The sequence below is a fragment of the Pyrus communis genome, chromosome 9 (assembly GCF_963583255.1).
Source record: "Pyrus communis chromosome 9, drPyrComm1.1, whole genome shotgun sequence".
Classification (NCBI taxonomy): Eukaryota; Viridiplantae; Streptophyta; class Magnoliopsida; order Rosales; family Rosaceae; genus Pyrus; species Pyrus communis.
The window spans coordinates 25,782,701-25,810,369 of NC_084811.1; the positions used below are offsets into that span (position 1 = coordinate 25,782,701).

General features: G+C 36.7%; 1 protein-coding gene and 1 pseudogene across 8 annotated transcripts; both read left to right on the plus strand.

Moving 5' to 3' along the window:
- The first annotated feature begins 1,329 nt into the window (after positions 1–1,329).
- Positions 1,330–11,298, plus strand: LOC137744145 (receptor-like protein EIX2). Of its 8 annotated transcripts, XM_068484008.1 has the most exons (5): positions 1,330–5,143; positions 5,619–5,703; positions 6,909–7,009; positions 8,741–8,851; positions 8,969–9,390. In XM_068484008.1, the coding sequence occupies exon 1, from the start codon at positions 1,386–1,388 to the stop codon at positions 4,527–4,529; it is 3,144 nt and encodes a 1,047-aa protein (XP_068340109.1). In that variant the 5' UTR covers positions 1,330–1,385; the 3' UTR covers positions 4,530–5,143; positions 5,619–5,703; positions 6,909–7,009; positions 8,741–8,851; positions 8,969–9,390. The 8 variants fall into 8 exon arrangements, with proteins under 8 accessions (XP_068340109.1, XP_068340113.1, XP_068340111.1 ...); XM_068484012.1 differs by lacking the exons at positions 5,619–5,703; positions 6,909–7,009; positions 8,741–8,851; positions 8,969–9,390 and adding exons at positions 9,642–9,862; positions 10,511–10,724; positions 11,139–11,298 and having other exon boundaries at positions 1,330–4,936; XM_068484010.1 differs by lacking the exons at positions 5,619–5,703; positions 6,909–7,009; positions 8,741–8,851; positions 8,969–9,390 and adding exons at positions 9,642–9,862; positions 10,604–10,724; positions 11,139–11,298 and having other exon boundaries at positions 1,330–4,936.
- A 3,580-nt stretch (positions 11,299–14,878) lies between these two features.
- LOC137744592 (receptor-like protein EIX2) lies at positions 14,879–23,292 on the plus strand (annotated as a pseudogene).
- The last annotated feature ends 4,377 nt before the right edge of the window (positions 23,293–27,669 follow it).

The window sequence follows — 27,669 nt, forward strand, 5'->3', positions numbered from 1 at the left end:
CTAATTAAAACACAATGCAATTATCGAAAATTCTATATGTATCAGGATAACTGGATTAAACATTTTTAGCCATTCAAACATTAGTGCATCCTGTACATAGATGTAATATAAAACCCCAAAAGGAAGCTTCTTGCAAATAACCCAACGGTTAGGTTTAGTCAAAAGCATTGGCCTCTTCCCCGAAATACAAGTATAGGTTGAAGCATCTGAGGAGGGGAATTGACATCACTTTTTCAACTTTTGTCACCATTTTAATCATAGTTCAAGCAGATTGAGCACGCTAAGTTAGCCGTTGCTCTACAAAAAATACAGCTTCACCTAACACCAAAAAAGAAACCAAAAAAAAAAAAAAAGGAGTGCTATTATGTCCACTATATTGTCTGATTTTTTCACCCACTTTTTAACGAAAATTTTAGTGACAAATTTATTCTATTGCAAAATTACATAGAAGGACATAAGCAAAATATAAAGAAAGCATTCCATTTTCACCTAACACCAAAAAAGAAACCAAAAAAAATAAGGAGTGCTATTGTGTCCACAATGTTGTCTAATTTTTCGTCTACTTTTTAATGAAAGTTTTAGTGACAAGTTTATTCTATTGCAAGATTACATAGAAGGACATAAGCAAAATATAAAGAAAGTGTTTTTTTTTTTTGGAACTGAAGTGGATTTAAGAAGCGATTCTTGGTATAGACGCAAATAGTGGGAAAAAAGGAACAAATCACATCATATCCTCTAGTCAGGCCAAACGATAAGAATCCTAAAAGATGCAAATAGAGTTAGGGATTAGAGCTCCTGTCTCTGTCCATCTTTTTTGCAATAGATTAATAGATAAATTAGTTTATAATATAGCTAGTATTTAAAAAAAAAAAAAAATACCGCAAATATTAAGTCACCCTCACTTGCATTGCCAATTGCCACTCTCGTTTCTCTTCCAATCCCCTTCATCAATTATATTTATGAATTTCCACCGCTAGCCATATGGATTTTCCACCAAAGACTAATCGGTGTGCAAAGACTTCCACATGCAGACCCTTAATTCCAGTCTACCAGCATGTGTGGTGTAAAATATAAAAACATATCCAAATCTGTTTTTCGTAAGCAAGTTGATAAGTTGTGAATTGTAATGGAACATGAAGACTCTTAATTCAACAATCCATTACAATCAAGTATTAGCTGTGTCGACAAGAGACTTGCAAACTTGTAAAAGGGGTTGTGAACACCCACCACTTATTTCAGTTACCCTTTTTTCTTTTCTCCATCCGACAACTTTCATTTTTAGCTCTCGTACCTACATCGATAATCTTTTCCTATAAATTCGATATCGTACTAATTTTAGTAGCTAAACATCTCACCAACAAAGCGAAAAAAAATTGTGTGTAATAATGGATAGCCATTGTCACCTCAGTATTGCTCACTATTTGCTTCTTTTGCTTTTGGTCTCTTCCTGCATGCAGAGTACTACTAAACTCTGTTTCTGTTTGGCTGGTGATGAAATTTCAAGCAGTGTGAAGACAGATTCATGCATTGACGAAGAAAGACAAGCGCTTCTCATCTTTAAACAGCATCTTGTTGATCATTCTGGTCGGCTTTCGTCTTGGGTGGGTCATGATTGCTGTCGATGGGAAGGTATTTCATGCAGCAACAGCACTGGTCAGGTCGTGAAGATGGACCTCCGGAATCCATATGACTTTTCTGACGATGATGAGTATGAAGAGTGGAGAAATGCTTCTTTGGGAGGTAAGATAAATGCTTCTCTGTTGAGCTTGAAACATTTAAATTACCTGGACTTGAGCCTGAATTCGTTTGATAGCAATCAAATTCCTAAGTTCATTGGGGAGCTTAAACGTTTGCAATATCTCAATCTCTCCTCTGCGTCATTTAGAGGAGAGATTCCCTCTTCTCTTGGTAACCTGTCAAGCCTAAATTTTCTTGATCTCGGGGGGAAGGATATTAATCTGAATTTGAATTGGCATTCTCACCTCTCTTCCAAAAATTTGAATTGGCTTTCTCACCTCTCTTCCCTGAAATACATTAATCTGGAAGGCATTGATCTTAGCAGCACAGGAGTCAGTTGGGCATATGATATTAACATGCTTCCTTCATTGTTAGAGTTACATTTATCTTCGTGCCAAATTGAAAGAATTCCACTCTCACTGCAGAGCATTAACTTCCTTCCACTTTCACTACAGAGGATTAACTTCACATCACTGTTGGTCCTTGATATGTCGTCTAATGGCATTAAAAGTTCTTCATTTCCCGGCTGGTTTTTTAATCTTACCAACCTCGTAACACTTGATCTATCCGGGAATGATTTCAGCAATTCTTTTCCAAGTGGATTTTCAAACTTCAAATCTCTGCAAAACCTTGATTTATTTGATACAGGCTTAAAAGGTCAAATTCCTAAACTCAGTGGAAATTTGTGCAAGCTAAAAGTCTTAAGTCTTTCAGGGAACAACTTTGATGGGGGGATTGAAGAGTTTTGGAGGAGTCTCTCAAATTGTCCAAGTAATACATTAAAGTCACTAGATTTGTCTGATTGCAAGATTGAAAGCCAATTGCCGGTCTTTTTAGGAATGTTTAAAAGTTTGCAGAATCTCAACCTTGGAGAAAACAATTTGTGGGGCTCAATTCCAGATTCCATCGGAAACTTGTCGTCCTTGAGAACACTAGACCTCTATTATAATAATTTGTTGGGCTCAATTCCAGATTCCATCGGAAACTTGTCGTCCTTAAGAACACTAGACCTCAGTGATAATCAGATGAACGGCTCAATTCCAGAAAGTATTGGACAACTCTGTGAGCTAGTTTCCCTAAATCTATTTGATAATTCATGGGAAGGCATTCTAACGGAAGCCCATTTCATAAATCTTACCAGATTACAAGAGTTTGCAGTAGGAAATATAGACCGACCCATGTCCCTCGTTTTCGACGGGGCTTATGACAAGGTTCCTCCTTTCAAGCTCCACATAATTGGGATCGGAAATTGTGGGATAAGTCCTGGTTTTTGGGTATGGCTTCAAACTCAAACTGAACTATCTTATGTCATCCTTCGTGGTAATGGAATCTCGGATTCCATACCAGAGGAATGGTTGTTGAAGATATCGTCCCAACCTACCCATCTAGACTTGTCTTACAACCACTTTCATGGAAACTTTCCATCCCATTTGAAATGTCCAAATTTAACGTATATTGATTTGAGTCATAATCAGTTGAAGGGTCCACTACCACTTTGGTGTTTCCCTAATGTCAATTCCCTTTATCTAGAAGGCAATTTATTTTCTGGGCCAATCCCCTCAAATATTGACCAAATGATGCCCAAGTTGGAAGAATTGTTACTTGATGAGAATCATTTGAATGGCACTATTCCTCCCTCTATTTGTAAGATGCAGAAGTTACAAATCCTGTCTCTAAGGAGCAATCAGTTTTCTGGAGAACTCCCTCATGCATGGAATATGGAGAGCATTATGGTGTTTTTAGATGTTGGTCAAAACAATCTGTCTGGTAAGATTCCCACTTCATTGGGGGTACTACGTTCCCTGGAAATTTTAAAGCTCAACGACAACAATTTTGGCGGTGAAATTCCTGATGCCTTGCAAAATTGTTCAAGTTTGAGGAGTATTGATCTTGGAGACAACAAGTTGTCTGGGAAAATACCTCTGTGGATAGGAGGGTCAAACGTATCTAAGTTGTCTAGGCTACGATTACGGTCCAACTATTTTAGTGGATGTATTTCCCAGCAACTGTGCAATCTTCAAGGCCTTCACATCCTCGACCTTAGTCACAACAGCCTTTCAGGTACTATTCCCATGTGTTTGGATAACTTAACTTCGCTAGTCAATGGTGATTCTGATGAAAGCGCTTATGATGTGTTGGAGCAAGCCACACTGACACTAAAAGGAGAAGAACTTGTGTACAACAGAACTCTATATCTTGTAAAGAGCATTGATCTTTCATCAAATAATTTACAAGGTGAAATCCCTGAAGAAATAAGCAGCCTCATTATGTTGGGCACCTTGAATTTGTCCATGAATCAATTAATTGGAAAGATCCCTTCCAAGGTCGGAAACTTGCATTGGCTCGAAACTCTTGATCTCTCACACAACCACCTTTCGGGACAAATTCCTCAAAGCTTGTCATCTTTAACCTCTTTGTCCCACCTGGACTTGTCTTACAACAACTTGTCTGGAAGAATTCCTATTGGAAACCAGCTTCAAACGCTCAATTTTTCATCCATTTATGTGGGCAATCAATGGTTATGTGGAGTTCCTCTCTCAACTAAGTGCCCTGAAGATGACACTTTTACTGCTAAGGATGCAAAGGACGAGAATGAAGATGGAAAGGATAAGTTGTGGCTCTATGTCAGCGTGGTACTTGGCTTTATCATAGGCTTTTGGGGCGTTTGCGGCACGTTGATCTTAAAGACATCGTGGAGGTATGCCTATTTTCAATTCTTCGATGACATCAAAGATAAGGTAGCACTAGCAATTGCATTAAAAGTGGCTCGTTTCAAAATGTTTTTATTCTGAAGTTTGATTGCCCTAATATATATTGTGATGTTTTTCCCCCTTCTACTTTGTGTTTTGGTACTTGCAACATATGTATTAAATAAAAGAATCCTTCAGTAAGTGATCCCACAAACAATTATGTAACGGTTATCCATTTAATACAAGAATTCTATCTAGTTTGTACTTATGAATCGCATAATACAATCTACCTATGTAATGTTGCAATTTAACAAAATAACATTACGAAGTAGATAAGCACACGTGTGTATTCTTCTCTTTTACACTTGAATGTCGTCCAACTCGGCGAGTGGTAGTCCACCTCTACCGCCTTCTCGATGCTGCCAAAACCATACAAAAATGGGAGGAAGAATTGGTGGTTCGATATCGTCGAGGGTTTTCTGGGATTCCTGTTCCTTGCAGAGAGAGAGGTGGGAGAATTTGATGGCGTCTTCCGGGTTCCTGTCCCTTGCCGAGAGAGAGATGGAGAGGTATTTTGGCGTCTGTTGCAGAGAGAGTTTAGGGGGTGGGTCTAGGGTTTGCACAGAGGGTGGGTGGGCGATTCAATTGAGGGGCTAGGGCTAGAGGGATGGGGGCTCCATCTCTATTCTCGCTTGCTGAAACTTTCCGCTCTTCAGGTAATCTCTCAGTTGAAAGCTTCTAATTATTTTTTTTCATTTGGGTTTTTTTTTTCTTTGGATTTATGTATTTTTTTCCCCAGTGAATTCGACATGAAATCAGAAAAACGGACTTAGTAAACAAATTGATGAAATTTTTATTTGCGTGCCCTGTTTTTGATTTGTTTGGTTTGGCTTTTAGAGAAATTTGCTGCTACCCTTGATTTTCCAGTGACATTTGTGCAGCCTGCATTTAATCATATGATGATTTATATAAGCTTTTTCTTTGCTCTCTTTTTTCAAATCTTTCAAATTGTTTATGTGCATATGGGGTTGAATGTGCATATGCCAGTCGCTCTCCAAAGGAGACAAAAAAGGTACTCTTGCTTCTCTTGTTTCATGACTTCCATCAACTGACTTTGGAATTATTTTACAAACGTTGCCAGTTTGATGTGATGCTGATCGTAAATCACTCTTTATCTATTCAATTCTGCAGGAAGCTGCAAAAGAGACTAAGAAAGAGAAGCAGCCGGAAGTGAAAGAAGACCCGAAATTCCAGCCTTTTATCAACTTTTAGTCAGGTTCAAATTTAGAATGCATTTGTACTCATGAGGCATTGGGGTAAAATAGCTAGTGGATAACGTTTTAGTCAGGTACAAATAGCAACTGTTTTTTTTTTTTGGTTATTTTTTCATCTAGGGGATAGCTCTTTGTTGTTTATTGAAAGGAATATTAGAACACATCCACACCCTATTTTGTCAAATTGTTCTAAAGTGTCTGATGCTGATTTTAGAATTCTCCTGACTTTCTAACTCAAATCTGTGCCAAGAGAACCCAACTAAAGTGGTTCGCCGCTCCACGTATGAAGTATTAGTGAATTATTTGTAATTTACAAAACGAAACGAAAATTTTTGCGTTTTAAACATACATGGTGAAATTTATGTTATAAATTTTTTGATAAGAAGCAGGTGTAAATTAGAATCATACTAATATAGGTATGCTATATACATAAATTTGATAGTACCATAAGTTCAGAATTAATCTTTAGTGTCATTAAAAAATATACGTAAATTTATATACATAAATTTGGTAGCACCATAAATTTGGGGTACTGCTGTTAGGTTTTTCCAGCCCATGATAAGTTGTCCTAAGAGTATAAGGAATTATAGTCTTAGAGGATTAAATTGTTTTCCGAATTGGAGTTGTTTTCCCAATTGGAGTTAGTTTCTCAGTTGGAGTAGGTTTTATAACTAGATTCGAATTAGGATTAATAATCCTTATTGAAGAAGACCTTTATTATGTCTATATAAAGGGGCTATTGTACTAGTTTTGAATTGGGGGGAGCAAAACAATAAATTGTATACCACTCAAGGGATTAGAGTGAGAGAATATTGTAAAGTGTGTGCGAGAGAAAAGAAAAGAGATAGTGTATTTCTTGTTCCTGTTCTTTCAGGTTTTTCGTCAAGTCCTAGTTCTAGAGATTTGGCAAGATTATTGGTTGTACTCATTATTGATGTAGTGAAAGATTGTTGTTGCTGTCCTGTGGACGTAGGCACGTATTGCCGAACCACGTTAATTCTTGGTGTTGATTTGTCTTGGTTACTTGTTTTCGATTTCCGGAGCTTGATCTGTTTTTACCATTCTTAAATGTGATATTCTCAACAACTGTTATATTTAGTACAGCCAATATGGTGCCGTTCAGGTGTTTTTGACTAATCTCTGCAGTTTTTGAATTCATCTGGGGTATTTGTGATTTTGAACGACACTAAAAATTTATGGGCTATAGGAACCGCTTGTTAAGAAAATGGGTCCAAATTCAGAGCTGCATTCTTCTTCCCCCAAAATAAGAAGAAAACGCTTCCTCAACTCCATATTTTGGCACCTCAGGTATATTTGCGTTCTAAAGCCTTTTACTTCTTCCGATTTCTTCAGAGCTATTATTTTACCCATATGTGATTTGTAAAGTGGAAGATTGGATTTCATATGTCTGAGTATTTAGGGTTTTGTGCATGCAAACTTGGGCTTATTGAACCAAATGGCTAGAACAATGTACTCAACAATTTCATATCCTCTTGGGCCAAGGAGGGTATATTACTTGCCAATAAGGAATATACTTCATATAATAGCAATGTGCTGATGTGTGGCATGCTTTAATTGGGGATATTTATGTGTAGTAAGAAAGCCATAGAGAGAGAGAGAGAGAGAGAGAGAGAGCCGAGGACACACAAATGACACATGTAAAACATTTATTTCATTGCTTCATTTTTGGTACAAAAAAACATTTATTGTTAACTAAGGAACCATTTTTATGGATTTATTGAAATATGTAAGAACTTGTTTCTATCCTAACATATTAATTTTGCTCAATAGGAATCCCATAACTGAAATTTTATAGAAATGGTGTAATTGGTCAATCTGAAATTTTGAATTTTAGGCGATGAATGAACACTTACAAGCTTTCTACTGCATATACACTTCTTTTTTGGTTGTTAGATTTTGTTTTTATTTCATTTTTTGGTAAATGCAATGGTTGGTTTTGCAAAGGACTGACCTTTATCTTTTGTAGTTTTACCTTTTTTGGTATCGAGTATTGATTGGTTTTATTTTATAGATTGACAGGTATTTGTGCGTTATTTGTTTTCAATAATCAGTTTTCGTTATTTGTTTTAAATTTTATTATGGATAAGTGAACACAATTATGAGTATCAACCATTTATCCTCAGTCATATTCAAATGTAATTTAATATCGATTTTGTAAGAGTTTTTTTGTGAATAATTTATGAATTTTTGTCAGTAAAACAATTTTCGAGCCGCATTTGGTCCGACGCTAATAATTTTTTTACTGCTGGATAATTATATTTTCTCATTGCGCAGAAAAAAAGTTTGCAGTGGGTTTTCTAAATTCAGTCACTTCATTCTCTAATCTCATAGATCTCCGAATTAAATCCATTTAACTATGTCATTCTTTGTATCATTTTACCGTATTTATTTGAGTTCTGTATTTAAATGTTGTTGACTTTCATTACATGAAGAAAACTGCCATATCCATAGAAAATAAATTTTTGATTTGTGTAGCAATGCATTTGAACGCTACAATATTTTCTGTTTGGGTTTTTTTCCAACTTAATTTGTTTTGGAATTTTGATTTTGAATTTTCGGTTTAATGTATTTACAAAGGCCATGAACTCTTTGATGGAAGTATTCCATTTTTTTTTTACTGATTCCCAGATTTTTTTTTCAAGAGAATTAATTATCTGTTTGTCTCAGCTAACACAGTAAATCTGGGGTTCTGTACACAACAAAATATGGAATTTAGCTAAGAAATTTCAACAACAAAGTTAAACTTTTTCATATGGCAAAAAACAGATTCTCTTCTTTCTCAAAACCCTCAAATTTGTCATATGATCAGGATTGATTTAGTCATTTGATTATGTCTGGGACAAGTATATATGTCCGAGGATGCCTTGTTGAAAATTTATGAGGATGCCTTGTTGAAAATTTATGTACCCCATGTGCTTCATCTTCTGCTGGTTAAACCAGAAATATAGCCGTTAAATCCGGTGCTAGCAATTAGTAGATGATTAATTTCCTTTTTGTTGTAAATTATGGAACTTCCAGGAGCTTGAAGGGCTCTCAGATCCGATGAGGAAGGATGTTTCACAAGTTCGTAAGAAGATCAATGCGATTAACAAAGAGTTTAAGTCACTAGGACATACCTGCCAGAAGAAGGTAACACAACTTGGATTTTTACCACATTCAGATGTTAATGTTTACTGCTATGCATATGCAATTATGGATCAATTCGTGTCTGTTCGTGATGAATTTCGGGTTTGTAACTTGTCACAGGAAAAGGAATACAGAGATGCACTTGAGGCTTTCAATGAAAAGAACAGAGAAAAAGTGCAGCTTATCACAAAGCTAATGGAGGTTAGTTTGTTAAACAAATTTTTACTTGGCATAGCGGGGTTGCAATTTCATGGATGGGTTGAACTCAAACCAGTCTGGCCAGTTCGGAGTTAGAGTGAGCACGGTTGAGCCTGGTGTGACAAATTACCAATCCTACAAAATTTGGGCTCGTTTCAAAAGGTTTTTATTTTGAAGTTTGATTGTGCTAATATATAATGTGATGTTTTTCTCTTTTTACTTTGTGTTTTTGTACTTGCAACTTATGTATTAAATAAAAGAATCTTTCAGTAAGTGATCCCACAAACAATTATGTAACGGTTATCCATTTAATACAAGAATTCTATCTAGTTTGTACTTATCAATCGCATAATACAATCTACCTATGTAATGTTGCAATTTAACAAAATAACATTACGAAGTAGATAAGCACACTTGTGTATTCTTCTCTTTTACACTTGAATGTCGTCCAACTCGGCGAGTGGTAGTCCACCTCTACCGCCTTCTCGATGCTGCCAAAACCATACAAAAATGGGAGGGAGACAAGGAGGAAGAATTGGTGGTTCGATATCGTTGAGGGTTTTCTGGGATTCCTGTTCCTTGCAGAGAGAGAGAGAGGTGGAAGAAGAAGGAGAAGAAGGTGAACCCTTGAATTGGGAAAAGGAACGCACTTCTAGAGGCGATTGAATTGGTTTTGAAGATTTGAGGTTTTTTGGCGTCTGTTGCAGAGGGAGATTAGGGGGTTTGCACAGAGGGTGGGTGGGCGATTCAAGTGAGGGGCTACAAGGATGGGGGCTCCATCTCTATTCTCGCTTGCTGAAACTTTCCGCTCTTCAGGTAATCTCTCAGTTGAAAGCTTCTAATTATTTTTTTTCATTTGGGTTTTTTTTTTTTCCTTTGATTTTATGTATTTTTTTCCCCAGTGAATTCGAAATGAAATCAGAAAAACGGATTTAGTAAACAAATTGATGAAATTTTTATTTGCATGCCCTGTTTTTTATTTGTTTGGTTTGGCTCATAGAGAAATTTTTACTTGCTGCTACCCTTGATTTTCCAGTGACATTTGTGCTGCCTGCATTTAATCATATGATGATTAAATGGGGTTGAACGTATTAATGAGTGGTTGCGTTTATTAAGCTTTTTCTTTGCTCACTTTTTTCAAATCTTTCTAATTGTTTATGTGCAAATGGGGTTGAACGTATTAATGAGTGGTTGCGTTGTTTGCAGCGAGCTCCGTTCAAGGTTATTTCATTTCTTATAGACAATTTTGTCAAGATTTCTGGGTTTCTTTTTGCTTCTTCTCTGCTAAATTACTCATCTGGAAGTTAATTTTGTTCAAAGACCAAGTATTGTTCTTCAATTAAGATTTCTGGGTTTTTTTTTTTTTTTTTTTTTTTTTTTTGTTGCTTCTTTTCTGTTAAATTACTCATCTGGATGTTAATTTAGTTCAAAAACTAAGTATTGTTCTTCAATTAATCTTACCAGAAAGCATATGAGAATGTGGCACACTAGTGTTCGATGAAATGTGTCTGAGAATCTGTCAATATGATATATTATAATTCTGACTCTCCTCTTCAGCCCCGGCCCCAGGTGCGTGAAGGCGACGTGGACCTGGTCGACGGTGTCTTCATTCACAGTTCCAGACGACAGTTCTGAACCTCTGGCGATTCCGACTGAGAAAGAGGTCAATAACAGCAAGGTAACGGAATTCAATGTTTTGTGTTTGTTAGAGAGGCATTTTTGCAACAGTGTATCAGAGAATATTTCTAGATAGTCTGTCCAGATTGCTTAGAATGTGTTTCATGATGCATATGGCTGAAGCGGTTTTGGCTACTTTTTGGATTGCTCATTAATTTTTTTGTTGACCTTGGCTGGTACAGATACATATAAGAAAAGTACTATCCTTTTATCAACTTTTAGTCAGGTTCAAATTTAGAATGCATTTGTACTCATGATGCATTGGGGTAAAGTGCCTGTGTTCTGTGTTCTGTTGTTATTTTTTCATCCTTTTAAATTGTATTATGGATAAGTGAACACATTTAGCTGAGAAATTTCAACAACAAAGTTTAAACTTTTTGATATGGCATAACCCTCAAACTTGTCATATGGTCAGGTTTTATTTGGTCACTTGTTTATGTTTGTGGATGCCTTGTTGAAAATATCTGTGTCCCATGTGCTTCATCTTCTGCTGGTTAAACCAGAAATATAACCGTTGGATCATTTGCTAGCAATTAGTAGATGATTAATTTCCTTTTTGTTATAAATTATGGAACTTCCAGGAGCTTGAAGGGCTCTCGGGTCCAATGAGGAAGGATTTTTCACAAGTTCGTAAGAAAGATCGCTGCGATTAACAAAGAGTTAGAGCCACTAGGACATACCTGCCAGAAGAAGGTAACACAACTTGGATTTTTACCACATTTTGGTGTTAATGTTTACTGCTATGCATATGCAATCATGGATCAATTCGTGCGGGTTCATAATGAATTTTGGGTTCGTAACTTGTCACAGGAAAAGGAATACAGAGATGCACTTGAAGCTTTCAATGAAAAGAACAGAGAGAAAGTGCAGCTTATCACAAAGCTAATGGAGGTTAGTTTGGTAAACAATTTTTTACTTGGCATAGCTAGGGTTGCAATTTCATGGATGGTTTGAACTCGAACCAGTCTGGCCAGTTTGGAGTTAGAGTGGGCTTACCAATCCTACAAAATTTGGGCTTACCTCCGGTAGGAGTTCAACCTGTCCAAACTCTCAACCGATGCTAGTTATCACTCATTATATTTCGATTCAGTAAAAGCGGACAAAGTGTTTACATAATTCAAGGTTTTGAGATTGTTTTGTTGTCGTGTTACATTTGATGCAGCTGGTGAGTGAAAGTGAGAAGACAAGGATGAAGAAGCTGGAGGAGCTGAGCAAGAACATAGAATCATTAAAGTGAAGAAATAGCAGCCAATGTGGGTGACTGATGATCTGATTAGGTTTGTGTGATGATGTATTTAAGGTGAGTTTTTCAATGTATACATATAGGTGGTGATTGTCATTTGTTGTAATTTCTAAGTTGGTTTGTTTCATTAATTAGTGTTTGGTAAAAACATTTGGCTGATTTAGGCAGGAAAATACCCTTTAAATTTAATCAGGTTTGTAACTAAAGCATCTGACCTCGCATTTTCCTTCTCATTTTTCCATGTATCCAAACATTGTACTTTGAATTTATTCCTATTCTTTGTTTTAATTTGTCATGGATTGCAAAGGCCATGATATTTATGTAATAATGTGAAGTTTTATGAGTGATTTTGGGACAAATGGAGTGTATTTGTTCAATTTTTCTTCAGTACTCCGCTCTATACGGAACGATTGCATTTTCTACTCCTACCCCCACAACACCATGATCTTCTTCTTCTCTCTCTTTTCATGGATGCTTGTGTAATCACCAAATATTGAATATTTTTGCTCTTCTGCATGTTGGGTTTTGTTTGTCTTTTTTTTTCATTTTTTGGGAAAAAAAAAGGTAAAGAAAAGGTTTTGTTGTTGTTGTTGGGGGGAAGTTGATTAGGAGCTTGCATCTGTACGCATTGGAATGAGGGGAAGAGGAAATGGGTTGTATGTGGAGCTGACTGCCAAGCCGTTTCTGAGATTGATGAAATTTCCAGCTTCCCAAGTGCTCCAAGGGCATGTCAATGGTTGCTGGGTTTGCATTGTAGCATTTCATAAGAATTCACTTCCTGATTCTACATGCATTCCCGCTATTCTTTCAGTCTCCATGTACCATTTTTAGTCTAATGAATTTAGTCTTATGTTTTAACTCTGCTTTTGATGTTTTTCACGGTATTGTCTTTTGGTTGGGGTTGTCGTTATTTGTGTTTGTGATGTACTAATTGCAGTATTACTCGATTACGGATTTGTAAACACACCATTAGAATGATTAACTTGATGTTTAGGATTTGGCTGTCTACATTTTTTGGAACTTTTACCCTTTTAAATTTTGCTCATTCCCCCGACAATTCATGACTTCGCCACTGACTGAAGATAAACACGTATTTTGTTGGGGCTTCACTTGTTTTGGCATTTCAAGGAAAGAAGAAAGGAGATTGCGGTGTATTGTAATACAGACACATGATATACTGATTTTCTCATAGTATAGTGCATGGATTGATTATGAATGTTATATTCTAAAGTGTGAATTGGATCGTCTACTCATAATATAATATGTGAGTCTGTTATATATACTATATGGATATGTTCTAGTAATGTTTCAATAATTTTTCTTGGTGAAGAGTCTTTGGTTTGCTTTCTATTATGTTACTAGTTGCATGGAAGAGTGCATTTTGCTCACGATCCTTAATGGCTACATTAATTATGATTGGTTTAGTTTAGGTTTTGAGATTTAAGTAGCAGACAAATCTGATCACATTCATCGACAACAATTCATGTGGCGGTAATGCTCGTAAAAATGCATTTTGAGTAAAAAAGCAACGGTTAGAAGACAACCATTTCACCGAGTCTCCTGCAATCTTTAAAACTCAATGCAACTGCTGAAAATTCTTTATTGTATCGATGTATCGAAGAATTGAGTGAATCTCTTGCAATCTTTAAAACCTAATGCAACTGCCGAAAATTCTATACTATATCGATGTATCAGTTAACTGAGTTTAAATATTTTTAGCCGATCAAACATTGGTGCATCCTGTACATTGACGTAGTATAAAACCCCAAAAGGAAGCCTCTTGCAAATAACCCAACGGGTAGGTTTAGTCAAGCATTGACATCTTCCCAGAAATACAAGCATAGGTTGAAGCATCTGAGGGGGGAAATGACATCACTTTTTCAAATTTTGTCACCACTTTATCATAGTCAAGCAGATTGAGCACGCTAAGTTAGCCATTGCTATACACAAAATACATGCTCCACCTAACACCAAAAAAGAATCCAAAAAGTAATGAGTGCTATTGTGTCCACTGTATTATCTAATTTTTTTTCCCCACTTTTTAATGAAAGTTTTAGTGACAAGTTTATTTTATTGCAAAATTAGATAGAACAACATAAGCAAAATATAAAAAAAAAGTGTCTTTTGTTTGGGAACTGAAGTGACGTAGGCGATCCTGCACACCATCGCTCCTCACATCCCAACTCAAACCCCACCAAAAGACCCAAGGTTTAAGTGGTCCTTCCCCTTGATTGAGCAAACATATTATGCAATTCTTAGGATTTAAGGAACGATTCTTGGTATGGACGCAAATAGGGAGAAAAAGGGAACAAATCACGTCCTTTCCTCCAGTTGAGCCAAACAATAAGGACCTTAAAAGGTACAAACAGAGTTAGGGATTAGGGCTTCTATCTTTGTCTATCTCTCTTGCAATTTCGTAAATGCATGTGAATCAATGAACAAATTTATAGATAAATTAGTTTAGAATATCGCTAGTATTTTTTTTATTTAAAATACCGCAAATAGCAAGTCATCCTCACTGGGATTGCCAATTGCCTCTTTCTTGTTTCTTCCAATCCCTTTCACCAATTATGATATATGAATTTCCACGGCTAGCCATATGGATTTTTCCGCCAAAGACTAATTGGTGTGCCAATACTTCCACGGCTAGCCATCTCAGTCATGCATTCTGCTTCTACACGGCTTCATTAAAATTTGTAAAAGTCCATAGAAAATTTCTTGTATTGTGAAAAACAAATAAGAAAGCAACAAGTGTAACAATGATTATTTTAGACTGTTAATCACAATTCCGCTGTGTGGTGTAGGCGAAGGATTGCAAACTTGTCCAACCCGACACATCTAAATCTGTTTTTGTAATTTACCGAAAGAAAAGAACATTAAATAAGATGATAAGTTGTGAATTGTGATGGAACATGAAGACCCTTAATTCAAAGTCTCCGTTGCATATGAATTTCTACAACCCATCACAACCAGGTATCTGATGTGACGACAAAGGACTTGCAAATTTGTAAAAGGGGTTGTGAACAACCGCCACTCATTTCGTTTTCCAATAGATCGGTTTTTCAACACAGGGAATTTGGAATTTAAAGGAAAACAAGATAAATTCAAAACAGGAAATTAAACAAATCCTAATTGAAAGATGCAAACCTAAATCCATAAGAGCAACGAAACCTAAACATATATTCTCACACTTCCCTCTTATTCTCCAACAGGGTCCAAAACTTGGGTTTACATGGCATATGTTAAATCAGGAAGAAACCAAAGTGGTGTTAATTAGGATTATATTTCATAAAGATGATCATAGTAATCCTAGGAATAGTATGATTACTTGTGTAAGAAGGAATCACGATTCTTGAGTGAAACTAATTTTGGTCGGACTAGTACACGGATGTACCATGATCATCATGCTATATAAAAAGGAATTTTTTTTTTTTTTATTATTACAACGATATATTTTACACTAAGAGGATGAGGGAGTTTGGCTAAGCCACACAATGAACAACCTAGTTTAGTATCAAATTCGCCATTCTTGAGACTCGAACCTAAAACCTCTCACTTACAAGTGAAGAGGAATACAACCAGACCAAAAGTACTTAACAACAATATAAATCTCACAATTAGCAAAACCTTTTCGCATCTCTCTCCCTCTCGTGCGTATCATACAAACTTAGCTTTCTCGTCATATAGTTGAAGTCTTGAAGATGTCGACAGTCTAGTAACACAGTCAATAACGACAACGTTTACATGGTATATGTGATGGCAGAAGATACATAAAAACATTTAGCTGATTGAGGCAGGAAATACCTCTAAATTTTTTTCCATGCATCCAAACACTCTGTAACATCTCTTCTGGACTACATTCCTAGTGTAATGTGGGGGTTCTTTGAATTTATTCCTATTTGTTATTTTTTTTTTTTTATGGCTTGCAAGGGACATAATATATAGAGTAATGCTAGGGAGACTAAATTTGAAGACTAAAGGACATGGAAGTTAATAATTGGTTTATTATTTATACGTTGATAAACATGCTCATTCTTATTAGTGACACATCATTTAGTTTACAAATTTAGTTTCCCTAGCATTAACCTAATATATATATGTAATGATGTCAAGTTTTTTTAGTGATGTTGGGACAAGTGCAGTGTACTTTATTCAATTTTTCTTCATTAATCCGCATTAGTTAGTAGTATGAAAAACGAACGGCTAAAATTGAATTGAGGAAGTACTATTTTTCCCAACTTGCCAATCTTATGAACAAAAACTTGGACTACACAATTGTCCGGACTATTGAAGACAAACACGTATTTGTTAGGGTTTCACTTGTTTTGTTCTTTCAAAGAAATACACGTGGTATGCTGATCCTTTCATATCATAGTGTGTAGATTGATTATTAATGTTATATTCTAAAGTATAAATTGATCGTTCATTCATATCATAACATGTGGGTCCGTTATACAAACTATTTGGATATGTTCTAGTTTGTTTCAACAATTTTTCTTGATGAAGAGTCTTTGGTTTGCTTTCTATTATGTTACTAGTTGCATGGAAGAGTGCATTTTGCTCGCTATCCTTCAATGCTCATGAGCATTACCATTTACCACTTATATTAATTGCGATTAAATTAGTTTAAGTTTTGAGATTTAAGTTGGACCCTTGAATTGGGAAAAGGAACGAACTTGTAGAGGCAATTGAGCTAAGTGTCGAGAGAAATGTTGATTGGGACTGCAATAAAATCATTGGGATTGAACTGGGTTTGAAGATTTGAGGGTTTTTTGGCGTGTCGCTCAGGGAGTCGGGAGTTCCAACAATGGATAATTTGTAAAGGAGAGGCTTTTCTTCCATTTCTGAGTGAATCTCTTGCAATCTTTAAAACCCAAAACAACTGCCGAAGATTCTGTACTGTATCGATGTATCGGATAACTGAGTTTAAACATTTTTAAGCATTCAAATATTGGTGCATCCTGTATATTGATGTAGTATAAAACCCCAAAAGGAAGCTTCTTGCAAATAACCCAACGGTTAGATTTAGTCAAGCATTGACCTCTTCCCAGAAATACAAGCATAGGTTGAACCATCTGAGGAGGGGAAATGACATCACTTTTTCAACTTTTGTCACCACTTTATCATAGTTCAAGCAGATTGAGCACGCTTAGTTAGCCATTGCTATACACAAAATACATGCTTCACCTAACACCAAAAAGTAATGAGTACTATTATGTCCACCATATTGTCTAAATTTTTTCCCCACTTTTTAATGAAAGTTTTAGTGACGAGTTTATTCTATTACAAAATTACATAGAACGACATAAGCAAAATATTAAAAAAGTGTTTTTTGTTTGGGAACTGAAGTGACGTAGGCGACCCTGCCTCTCTCTATATCTCTCCGGTGCATCATCGCTCCTCACAACCCAACTCAAAACCCACCGAAAGACCCAAGGTTTAACTGGTGCTTCCCTTTGATTGAGCAAACATAATAATGCAATTCTTAGGATTTAAGGAACAATTCTTGGTATTGACGCAAATAGTGAGAAAAAGGGAACAAATCACGTCCCTTCCACCAGTTGTGCCAAACAATAAGGACCCTAAAAGGTACGAACCAAGTTAGGGATTAGGGCTTTTGTCTATTTTTCTCTTGCAATTTCGTGAATGCATGTGAACCAATGAACAAATTTATAGATGAATTAATTTAGAATATTGCTAGTATTTAAAAAAAAATACCGCAAATAGCATGTCATCCTCACTGGGATTGCCAATTGCCTTTTTCTTGTCTCTTCCAATCCCTTTCATCAATTATGATTAATGAATTTCCTAGCCATATGGATTTTCCACCAAAGACTAATTGGTGTGCCAAGACTTCCACGGCTAGCCATCTCATTCATGCATTCACTATATCTGCTTCTACACGGCTTCGTTAAAATTTGGAAAAGTCCATAGAAAATTTCTTTGTATTCCTTATTAGTGAAAAACAAATAAGAAAAACTTGATCTATCCGGGAATGATTTCAGGGATTCTTTTCCAAGTGAATTTTCAAACTTGAAATCTCTCAAAAACCTTTATTTATCTGAAATAGGCTTAAAAGGTCAAATTCCTAAAGTGAGTGGAAATTTCTGCAAGCTAAAGGCCTAAAGTCTTCCAATGAACAAATTTGATGGGGGGATTGAAGAGTTTTGGAGGAGTCTCTCCAATTGTCCAAGTAATACATTAGAGTCACTAGATTCGTCTTTTTGCAAGCTTGAAAGCCAATTGCCGGTCTTTTCAGGAATGTTTAAAAGTTTGCAGAATCTCAACCTTAGAGGAAACTCTTTGTGGGGCTCAATTCCAGATTCCATCGGAAACTCATCGTCTTTGAGAACACTAGACCTCACTTATAATCATATGAATGGCTCCATTCCACAAAGTATAGGACAACTTTATGAGCTACGTTCCCTATCTCTATCTGGTAACTCATGGGAAGGCATTATGACAGAAGCCCATTTCATAAATCTTACCAGATTACAAAATTTTTGAGTAGGAACTATAGACCGACCCATGTCCCTCCTTTTCCGAGTAGGAAATATAGACCGACTTATGTCCCTCATTTTCAATGCGGCTTCTGATTCAGTTCCTCCCTTCAAGCTCTGCACAATTAAGATCTTGAATTGTCGGGTAAGTCCTGGTTTTTGGGTATGGCTTCAAACTCAAACTAAACTGTATTCTGTTATTCTTCTTGGTAATGGAATCTCGGATTCTATACCAGAGGAATGGTTGTTGAAGATATCTTCCCAACTCCACCAACTAGACTTGTCTCACAACCAATTTTGTGGAAACTTTCCATTCCATTTGAAATTTCCAAATTTGGAGTCTATTGATTTGAGCCCACTTCCACTTTGGGGCTTCACTAATGTCTATTCCCTTTATCTAGAAAGCAATTTCTTTTCTAGGCCAATTCCCTCAAATATTGACCAAATGCTGCCCAATTTGAATGAATTGTTACTTGATGAGAATTATTTGAATGACACTATTCCTCCCTCTATTTGTAACATCCTGGAAGTTGCAAATCTTGTCTCTAAGGAGAAATCAATTTTCTGGAGAACTCCCTCATGCATGGAGTGTGGAGGGCAATATGGTGTTTTTAGATGTTGGTCAAAACAATCTCTCTGGTAGGATTCCCATTTCATTGGGGGTACTAAGTTCCCTAGAAATATTAAAGCTCAACGACAACAATTTTGACGGTGAAATTCCTGATTCTTTGCAAAATTGTTCTCATTTGAGGAGTATGGATCTTGGAGACAACAAGTTATCTAGGAACATACCTTTATGCATAGGAGGATCAAATGTATCTATGTTGTTAATGCTATGATTACGGTCCAACTATTTAAATGGATGTATTTCCCATCAACTGTCCAATCTTCATGGCCTTCACATCCTCGATCTTAGTCACAACAGCCTTTCAGGTACTATTCCCATGTGTTTGGATAATTTAAGATCTCTGGTCAATGATACTTATGATAGATACTATTATGTTAAGTATTATGGAAAGTATAAGCAAGCCATACTGACACTAAAAGGAGAAGAACTTATGTACAACACGACTCTATATCTTGTCAAGAGCATTGATCTTTCATCAAATAATTTACAAGGTGAAATCCCTAAAGAAATAAGCAGCCTCGTTCTATTGGGCACCTTGAACTTGTCCATGAATCAATTGACTGGAAAGATCCCCTCCAAGGTCGGAAACTTGCATTGGCTCGAAACTCTTGATTTATCACAAAACCACCTCTCAGGACAGATTCCTCAAAGCTTGTCATCTTTAACCTTTTTGTCCCACTTGGACTTGTCTTACAACAACTTGTTCGGAAGAATTCCTTCTGGAAATCAGCTTCACACGCTCAATGTTCCATCCATTTATACGGGCAATCCATGGCTATGTGGCCTTCCTCTCTCAACTAAGTGCCCAGGAGATGACACTTTTACTGCTAAGGATGCAAAGGACAAGAATGAAGAAGGAAATGATAAGTTGTGGTTCTATGTTAGCATGGTACTTTGCTTTATCATAGGCTTTTGGGGCGTCTGCGGCACGCTGATCTTAAAAACATCGTGGAGGTATGCTTATTTTCAACTCTTGGATGACGTCAAAGAGAAGGTAGCACTAGCAATTGCCCTGAAAGTGGCTCGTTTCAAAAGGTTTTTTTTTTTTTTTTCTGAAGTTTGATTGTACTAATATATAATGTGATGTTTTTTCCTTTCTACTTTGTGTTTAGTACTTGCAACTTATTTATTAAATAAAAGAATTGTATCTTTCAATAAATGTTCCCACAAAGAATAATTTCACGACTATCTGTTTAACGTTGCAATTTAACAAAATATCACTATGTTCATAAAGTAGATAAACACACGTACATATTCTTCTCTTTTACACTTGAATGTCGTCGAACTCGGCCAGTGGTAGTCTACCTCCTCCGCCTTTTCGATGCTGCAAAACCGTACAAAAATAGGAGGGAGACAAGGAGGAAGAAGAAGGAGAAGAAGTTGGACCCTTGAATTGGGAAAAGGATTGAACTTCTAGAGGCGATTGAATTGGGTTTGAAGATTTGAGGGTTTTTTGGCGTCTCTGGCTTCTGCTCTGAAAGTAAGCAGAAATGGCTGAGATAGATCTACAATGGATAATTTGATATGGCGTGTCAAGTGAGGGGCCAGGGCTAGAGGGATGGGGGCTTCATCTCTATTCTCGCTTGCTGAAACTTTCTGCTCTTCGGGTAATCTCTCAGTTGAAATGCTGACAGATCTTCATCACCTAACCATTGATCGAAGGCTAAAACACACACATATTGAAGGATTACTAAAAATCTACACAGGAGAAACACCATATGAATAACACCCGATTGAAAAAAAACCAGAGTAAGAGAGGGCACTTCATCACAAAGCTTATGTTCTTAATACAGAAATTTCAGAACATAGTTGCATATAGTAATGAAAAAAAACCCTACCCTCAGTGAACAATCACACACAAAAACTGAAACAAGAGAACATTTTGTGTTGACATTGGGAAATGCTTCGTATACTAACACTTAGACTAATAAAAAAACATCGAAGCAGCTTCTGATCAAAGGGTGCTTGATTGTTAAGTAAAGATGGATATGTGTTTGCAATATCACTGATGTATATGCCACCATATTGAATTTTGTGAATGGTATATTCATCATGAGACAATCAGGTACAAGAGATAGCAATATATATGTGCTAGAGGGAAGACAACAAGACTACCTATCCCTCCTTGATTTACGTCTAAAGCTAACAAAAAAGAACAAATAAGACACATCCCTTGAATTAAGGGAATTGACAAGACAAATAAGACAAATTGAGGAAATTGACAACAAGAGACACATCCCTTGAATTAAGGGAATTGACAACACTATCTATCACCCTAAAATCCTTTGTACGGTGAACATGCAACCTAACCTAACCCTAGTTGCCATTCTTTCTTCCAATACACCAATAAGTTTAGCAGATACAGCTTCGCTGATAAGTAATTGCTACAGAACTCAAATGCAAGAGATATCCAACTTGGTCCAAGAATCTTAAGGTGATTTAGGACCAGAATCAATAGATATTGCACTTATACACGCCTCTTCTCCACACAGCAGACATTAAACTGAAAATAGAAGCACAAATTGGAGATAGAAAATTATCACACCAGTAATATAGGAACTGCATTATCTTGCAACTCCTGTTTGATGAAGTCCTTCTGCAAGTACGAATTTAATCAGCAGTCAACTGTATGTGACACTCTACACTATTTTTTATTTTATTGAGGAACAAGACACTATTATAACTAATAAGTTCCAATATAGATAAATTGGCGGAAGAGTGCCATTAGGAAAACTACTGAAATGGAGTTTTGAAAAATAAAGGTAAGATCTGGAAGTCAAAGTTGGATTCTGTTTTAAAAGAGAAAATGCATGGAATTTAGAATGACATGAAAAACTGTACGATCAGAAGCTCAATTCAGATATTTGGATTCAAAATTCAGTCATTGTTAATACCAGCAGATCAACAACAACGCATTTGATTTGGGAGGCAATGACATTCAATATGTTTCACTCCATTATGCGGGTATTTTTTCGATAGATTTATGTATTTTTATCCCCCAGTGAATTCGAAATGAAATCAGAAAAACGGATTTAGTAAACAAATTGATGAAAATTTTATTTTCGTGTCCTGTTTTTGATTTGTTTGGTTTGGAATAATATTACTTTTTGCTTTTTTAGAGAATAAAGTTGCCCTAGATTTTCCAGTGACATTTGTGTAGCCTGCATTTAGTCATATAATGAATGGTGGTGTAAATTCAGTTCTTATAGACAATTTTTTTTTTTAAGATTTCTGGGTTTCTTTTTGCTTCTTATCTGTTAAATTACTCATCTGGAAGTTAATTTTGTTCAAAGACTAAGTATTGTTCTTCAATTAAAGATTTCTGGGTTTTTTTGGTTGCTTCTTTTCTGTTAAATTACTCATCTGGAGACTGGAAGTCAATTTTGTTCAAAACTAAGTATTGTTCTTCAATTTCGTTAGTTCTCCAGAAATGTCTGAGAATCCATCAATATGATATATTATAATTCTGAACCTCCTCTTCAGCTCCGGCCGCAGGTGCGTGAAGGCCACGTGATCCTGGTCGACTGTCTCTTCCTCCACAGTTCTGGACAATGGTTTCGAAGCTCTGGCGATTCTGACTTAGAATAAGGTCAATAACAAGAAGGTAATGGAATTCAATGTTTTGTGTATTTAGACGTAGGCATTATACATTTTAATTGATGCACATACTTCCAGAGGCTATACAGATAATGATGGAAATATCCTGCTAGGGGATTCAATAAGGAAGAAGCTAGACTTGGTAAATGCCTGAGATAAACCAAGTTCACCGCCACTTTGCCATCCCCGTGATTTTTTTTAAGACCTTCTGCGTTGTTTGCTACAGTTGACAAGCATATTTTTTTTATTAGACCTTTCGGGTTGAGTCTTTTGACAGAATCCACATTGTATTCAACTTTTTGACATTCCACAAACTGACAGAATCCATATTTTTTTTTATTACATTTTCTGCTAGAAGGCTGGAATTGAAAATATAAACATTCTTGCATATAATGGTGACTAAAGGCGTACTTCAAGGCACAGAAATTACGAAGTTTGTAGTCCTGTTAATTTTGAATACTATTATGTATTTCAACGTACTAGTGTTCCATTGTCCAAAAAGAAAACAATTGTACGAGTTTCTGATTTTCTTGCAGTTGAAGAGGATCCTGCTGATGCTGTGTTAGCGTTTTGTAAATGGAAGAAGGAGAAAATGCACTGAGAATGTAGAAATGACTGCTATTCTCTCTGCAAGTTACAGAGGAACCTTTTCTCTCTTTGTAAAGTATATTTTCCACACAGCACACACACTCGTGCAAAAAGGAATAATTCTGTTAACAAGACTTAGCTGGATACACACAACCAACAATACAATCTCAGCCTTACACTTGTCATAATCTAAGACTAAGTGAATACACAATTAGAAACAAGGCTTATTTACTTTAACTTTACTTAGCTCACAGCTTATACGCTAATACTCCCCTTTAAGCTTTGAGCTGATATAACTCCAAGTTTGTCCCTGAGATAGTTGAATCTGTCCTTTGGTAATGCCTTGGTGAAAATGTCTGCCACTTGTTCTTTGGTAGGACAGTAAACCAAGTCAATTATCCCTTGCTGCAAGGCATCCTTGATGAAGTGATATCTCCTGTCAATGTGTTTTGTCTTCTGGTGAAACACAGGGTTCTTGGATATTGAGATTGCAGATGTGTTATCACACTGCAGAAGAGTTGCCTCAGCTTGTAATTCTCCAAAATCTTCAAGAACAAACCTGATCCATATAGCTTGAGATGTTGCTTCGGCAGCACTTATATATTCAGCCTCTGCTGTGGATAGTGCAACACAATTTTGTTTCACAGAAGCCCATGAGAACACTCCACTGCCAAAAGAAAAAGCATAGCCTGAGGTACTCTTGCTGTCATCTATTGATCCTCCCCAATCACTATCACAGAAACCAACCAAAACTGCCTTCTTGCCTTTCATATAATGCAACCCATAGTCCAGTGTTCCCTTGATATATCTGAGCACTCTCTTAGCTATCCCATAGTGCTTGTTAGAAGGGCCATGCATATATCTAGCTAACAAACTAGCTGCATACATCACATCTGGTCTTGTAGCAGTAAGATACAATAAACTGCCTACAAGTTTTCTGTATTTCTCTTCATCTGCTGCACCACTTCCATCTTCTTTACTTAACTTTTCAGTAGCCACAAGAGGAATAGAGACAGATTTACATTCTTTCAATCCAAGTTTATCCAACAGAGAAGAGGCATACTTCTTTTGATGAATGAAGATGCTAGATTCTGTTTGAATCACCCCCATCCCCAGAAAATGGTGAAGAAGACCCAAGTCTGACATCTCATACTTCTCCTTCATATCATCTTTGAACTCATCCAGCATATCTTGATTGTTTCCAGTATACACAATATCATCCACATATATGGAAACTATTAGTATATCCTTTTCTCCCCTTGTCTTAGTGTAGAGAGTTGCTTCACTTAAGCTTTTCTCAAACCCACACTTAGCAAAATAGCTGTCAATTTCTCCATACCAGGCCCTAGGCGCCTGTTTCAAGCCATAAAGAGCCTTGTGCAGCTTGTAAACCTTATCTTCCTTGCCACTAATCACAAACCCTTCAGGTTGATCAACACATACTTCTTCCTGCAATATTCCATTTAAGAAAGCAGACTTAACGTCTAATTGAAATAGCTTCCAGCTTCTGTGTGCAGCAAGTGCTATTAGTGTTCTGATGGTGTCCAATCGGGCAACTGGAGCAAACGTCTCATTGTAATCAAGTCCTGGTTTCTGCACATATCCTTTAGCAACCAGCCTTGCCTTGTTCTTTTGTACTGAGCCATCCAAATTTAGTTTGGTTTTGAACACCCATTTCACACCAATAACCTGCTTATCACTTGGTCTGTCTACAAGCTTCCAAGTCTCATTTTTCTCAATCATGGACAATTCTTCTTTCATAGCTTTTATCCAAGCTTTATCTTGTGCAGCTTCCTCATACTTCTCTGGCTCCACAATACAAAGATTGCATTGTGCTAGAATATCACTGATATTTCTCCATTTAACTGGTGTATGGTCATATGGACTAGTGATCTCAACAGTTTCAGAGACATCTCTATCTTGTTCTTCCATTTGATTACTGTCTACTATTTTTGTCACTTCTTGTAGACTGAAATCATTCACAGTCCTATACTGATCTTGAATGTTAGTTATTGCAATAGACTTCTCTGAATTCTCCTTCCAATTCCAAGACATAGTTTCATCGAAGACCACATCCCTTGATAGAATTAGCTTCCTTGAACATGGATCAAATACTCTGTACCCTTTCTCACAAGTTGCATAACCCACAAACACACCTTTGACAGACTTTGCATCAAGCTTTTGTCTTCTTTCAGCTGGTACATGAACATAACAGAGTGATCCAAACACCTTTAAGTGACCAATTCCTGGTTTTCTCCCACTATAAACTTCAAAAGGAGTCATGTTCTCAAGAGCTTTTGTAGGCGATCTGTTCAGAATATAAACAGCTGTATGTACAGCTTCTGCCCACAGAAAGTATGGCATGCTCTTATCATGAAGCATTGCCTTAGCCATCTCTACAACTGTTCTATTCTTTCTCTCCACTACTCCATTTTGCTGTGGAGTATAAGCTATGGATAACTGTCTTTGTATGCCTTCAGATTCCAACAACTTGCTGAATTCAGTTGAGAGAAATTCTCCCCCTCTGTCACTTCTTAGATATTTCACTTTAAATCCACATTGTAACTCCACCATTGTTTTGAACTTTCTAAAACAGATTAGTGCCTCAGACTTATGTCGTAGGAAATAAACCCATGACATTCTTGTGTGATCATCAATAAACAACATGAAATATTTATTCCCAGCAATTGATTCATTATTCATGGGACCACACAAATCTGTGTGTATCAATTCTAGAGGATTCTTGGCTCTCCAAGCTTGTCCTTTTGGAAACCAATCTCTGTGTTGTTTTCCCATTTGACATCCTGCACACACACCATCAACATTTTCAAGGTGCGGAAGACCATGCACCATTTCTTTTTCTCTAAGCTGCTTGAGGCTTCTAAGATTTAGGTGTCCTAGTCTCTTGTGCCAAGTCCAGGTACATTCAGCTACACTAGTTTTCAATGCAACTTGATCAGTTTGCATTAAAAACAAAGGTTAGCACCTATTACTTTTCATCTTAACCTTGATAACCAGACAATCAAGTGAAGGACCATTAAAGATACAACACTCTCCTCCACCAAATAGCAAATAATATCCGTGTTCGTCCATCTGTCCCACACTCAACAGATTTTCCTTCAAACCAGGTAGAAACATGACTTCCTTGATGCATTTACTACCAGCATTTGTATCAATCATAAGTGAACCTATTCCAGCAACATCTACCAAATTTCCAGTGGGCATTTGTACCTTTCCAGTGACATTTGTCCTTACATCCCTAAGTAGCTCAGCATTTCTAGTCATGTGGTTACTACAACCACTATCAATGTACCAGTTTTCATTCACCTTGACCTCAGTAAGTGCACTGTTAGCATAAAACAGATTACCTGTCACTTCTGCCTGATTAGCACAGTTTGCCTTCTGAACAACCTTGCCTACTGTGCATTCTCTAGCCCAATGTCCAAACCTATCACAGTTGTGACATTTGGATTGCCCCTTGTATCGACATTCTCCAAAGTGAAACTTAGAGCACACTTTACACTGTGGTTTAACTATATCTTGCTTCACATACCCAGAAGAGTTTGAGTTCTGTGTAGGATTAGTGAATGACCTCTGTTGAAACTTAGGCTTAGATTCCCATTTCTTTCCCTTCGAATTCAAGTGCTTATAGGATTTGAATGTACCAGATTGAGCATTTCCACTGGTTTGTCCTTTTGAACTCACAGAGAATGAGGCAAAAGCCTTTTCAGTGACATCAACACTATGCAAATCAAATCGTTGTTCTTGACTCTTCAAAATTGCTACAACCTCCTGCAGTTCTACAATTTCTAAGCACTTGGTATTTTCAATAACTAGACATATGGGATCATATGGTTTACTGAGACTAATGAGCACTTTCTGTACAAGCCTTTCATTAGACAGAATCTCACCAAATGTTTTCATCTGATTGATCAATTCATTTAGCCTAGTAAGATACCCAGACAGAGTTTCATCATCACGCATCCTAGTATACTCAAATTCACGTCTCAGATTTTGTAGTTTCACAGATCTCACTTGATCACCACCATGATACTCGCCATATAACAGATCCCAAGCCATCTTCGCAGAATCTGCATTAGCAATCCGAGGAAATATCTAATCTGAGACTGCGTTCTGAATAATACCCAGAGCTTTTGCATCTTGCATATATGCTGCGACCATTTTCTCATCGTCTTCTTCTTCCTCTGAGCTTCATTCAGCCTTCTTCTTCTTCTTTGTTTCTGAGATCGTAATCCCTTTTTCAACTAATTTCCATAACCCATGAGATTTGAAGATCGTCACCATCTTGATTCTCCAGAACTCGTAGTTCTCACCGGAGAAGATCGGAGTTCTCACCTCAAAACTTCCAAGTCCAGCCATCTTCGAGCTT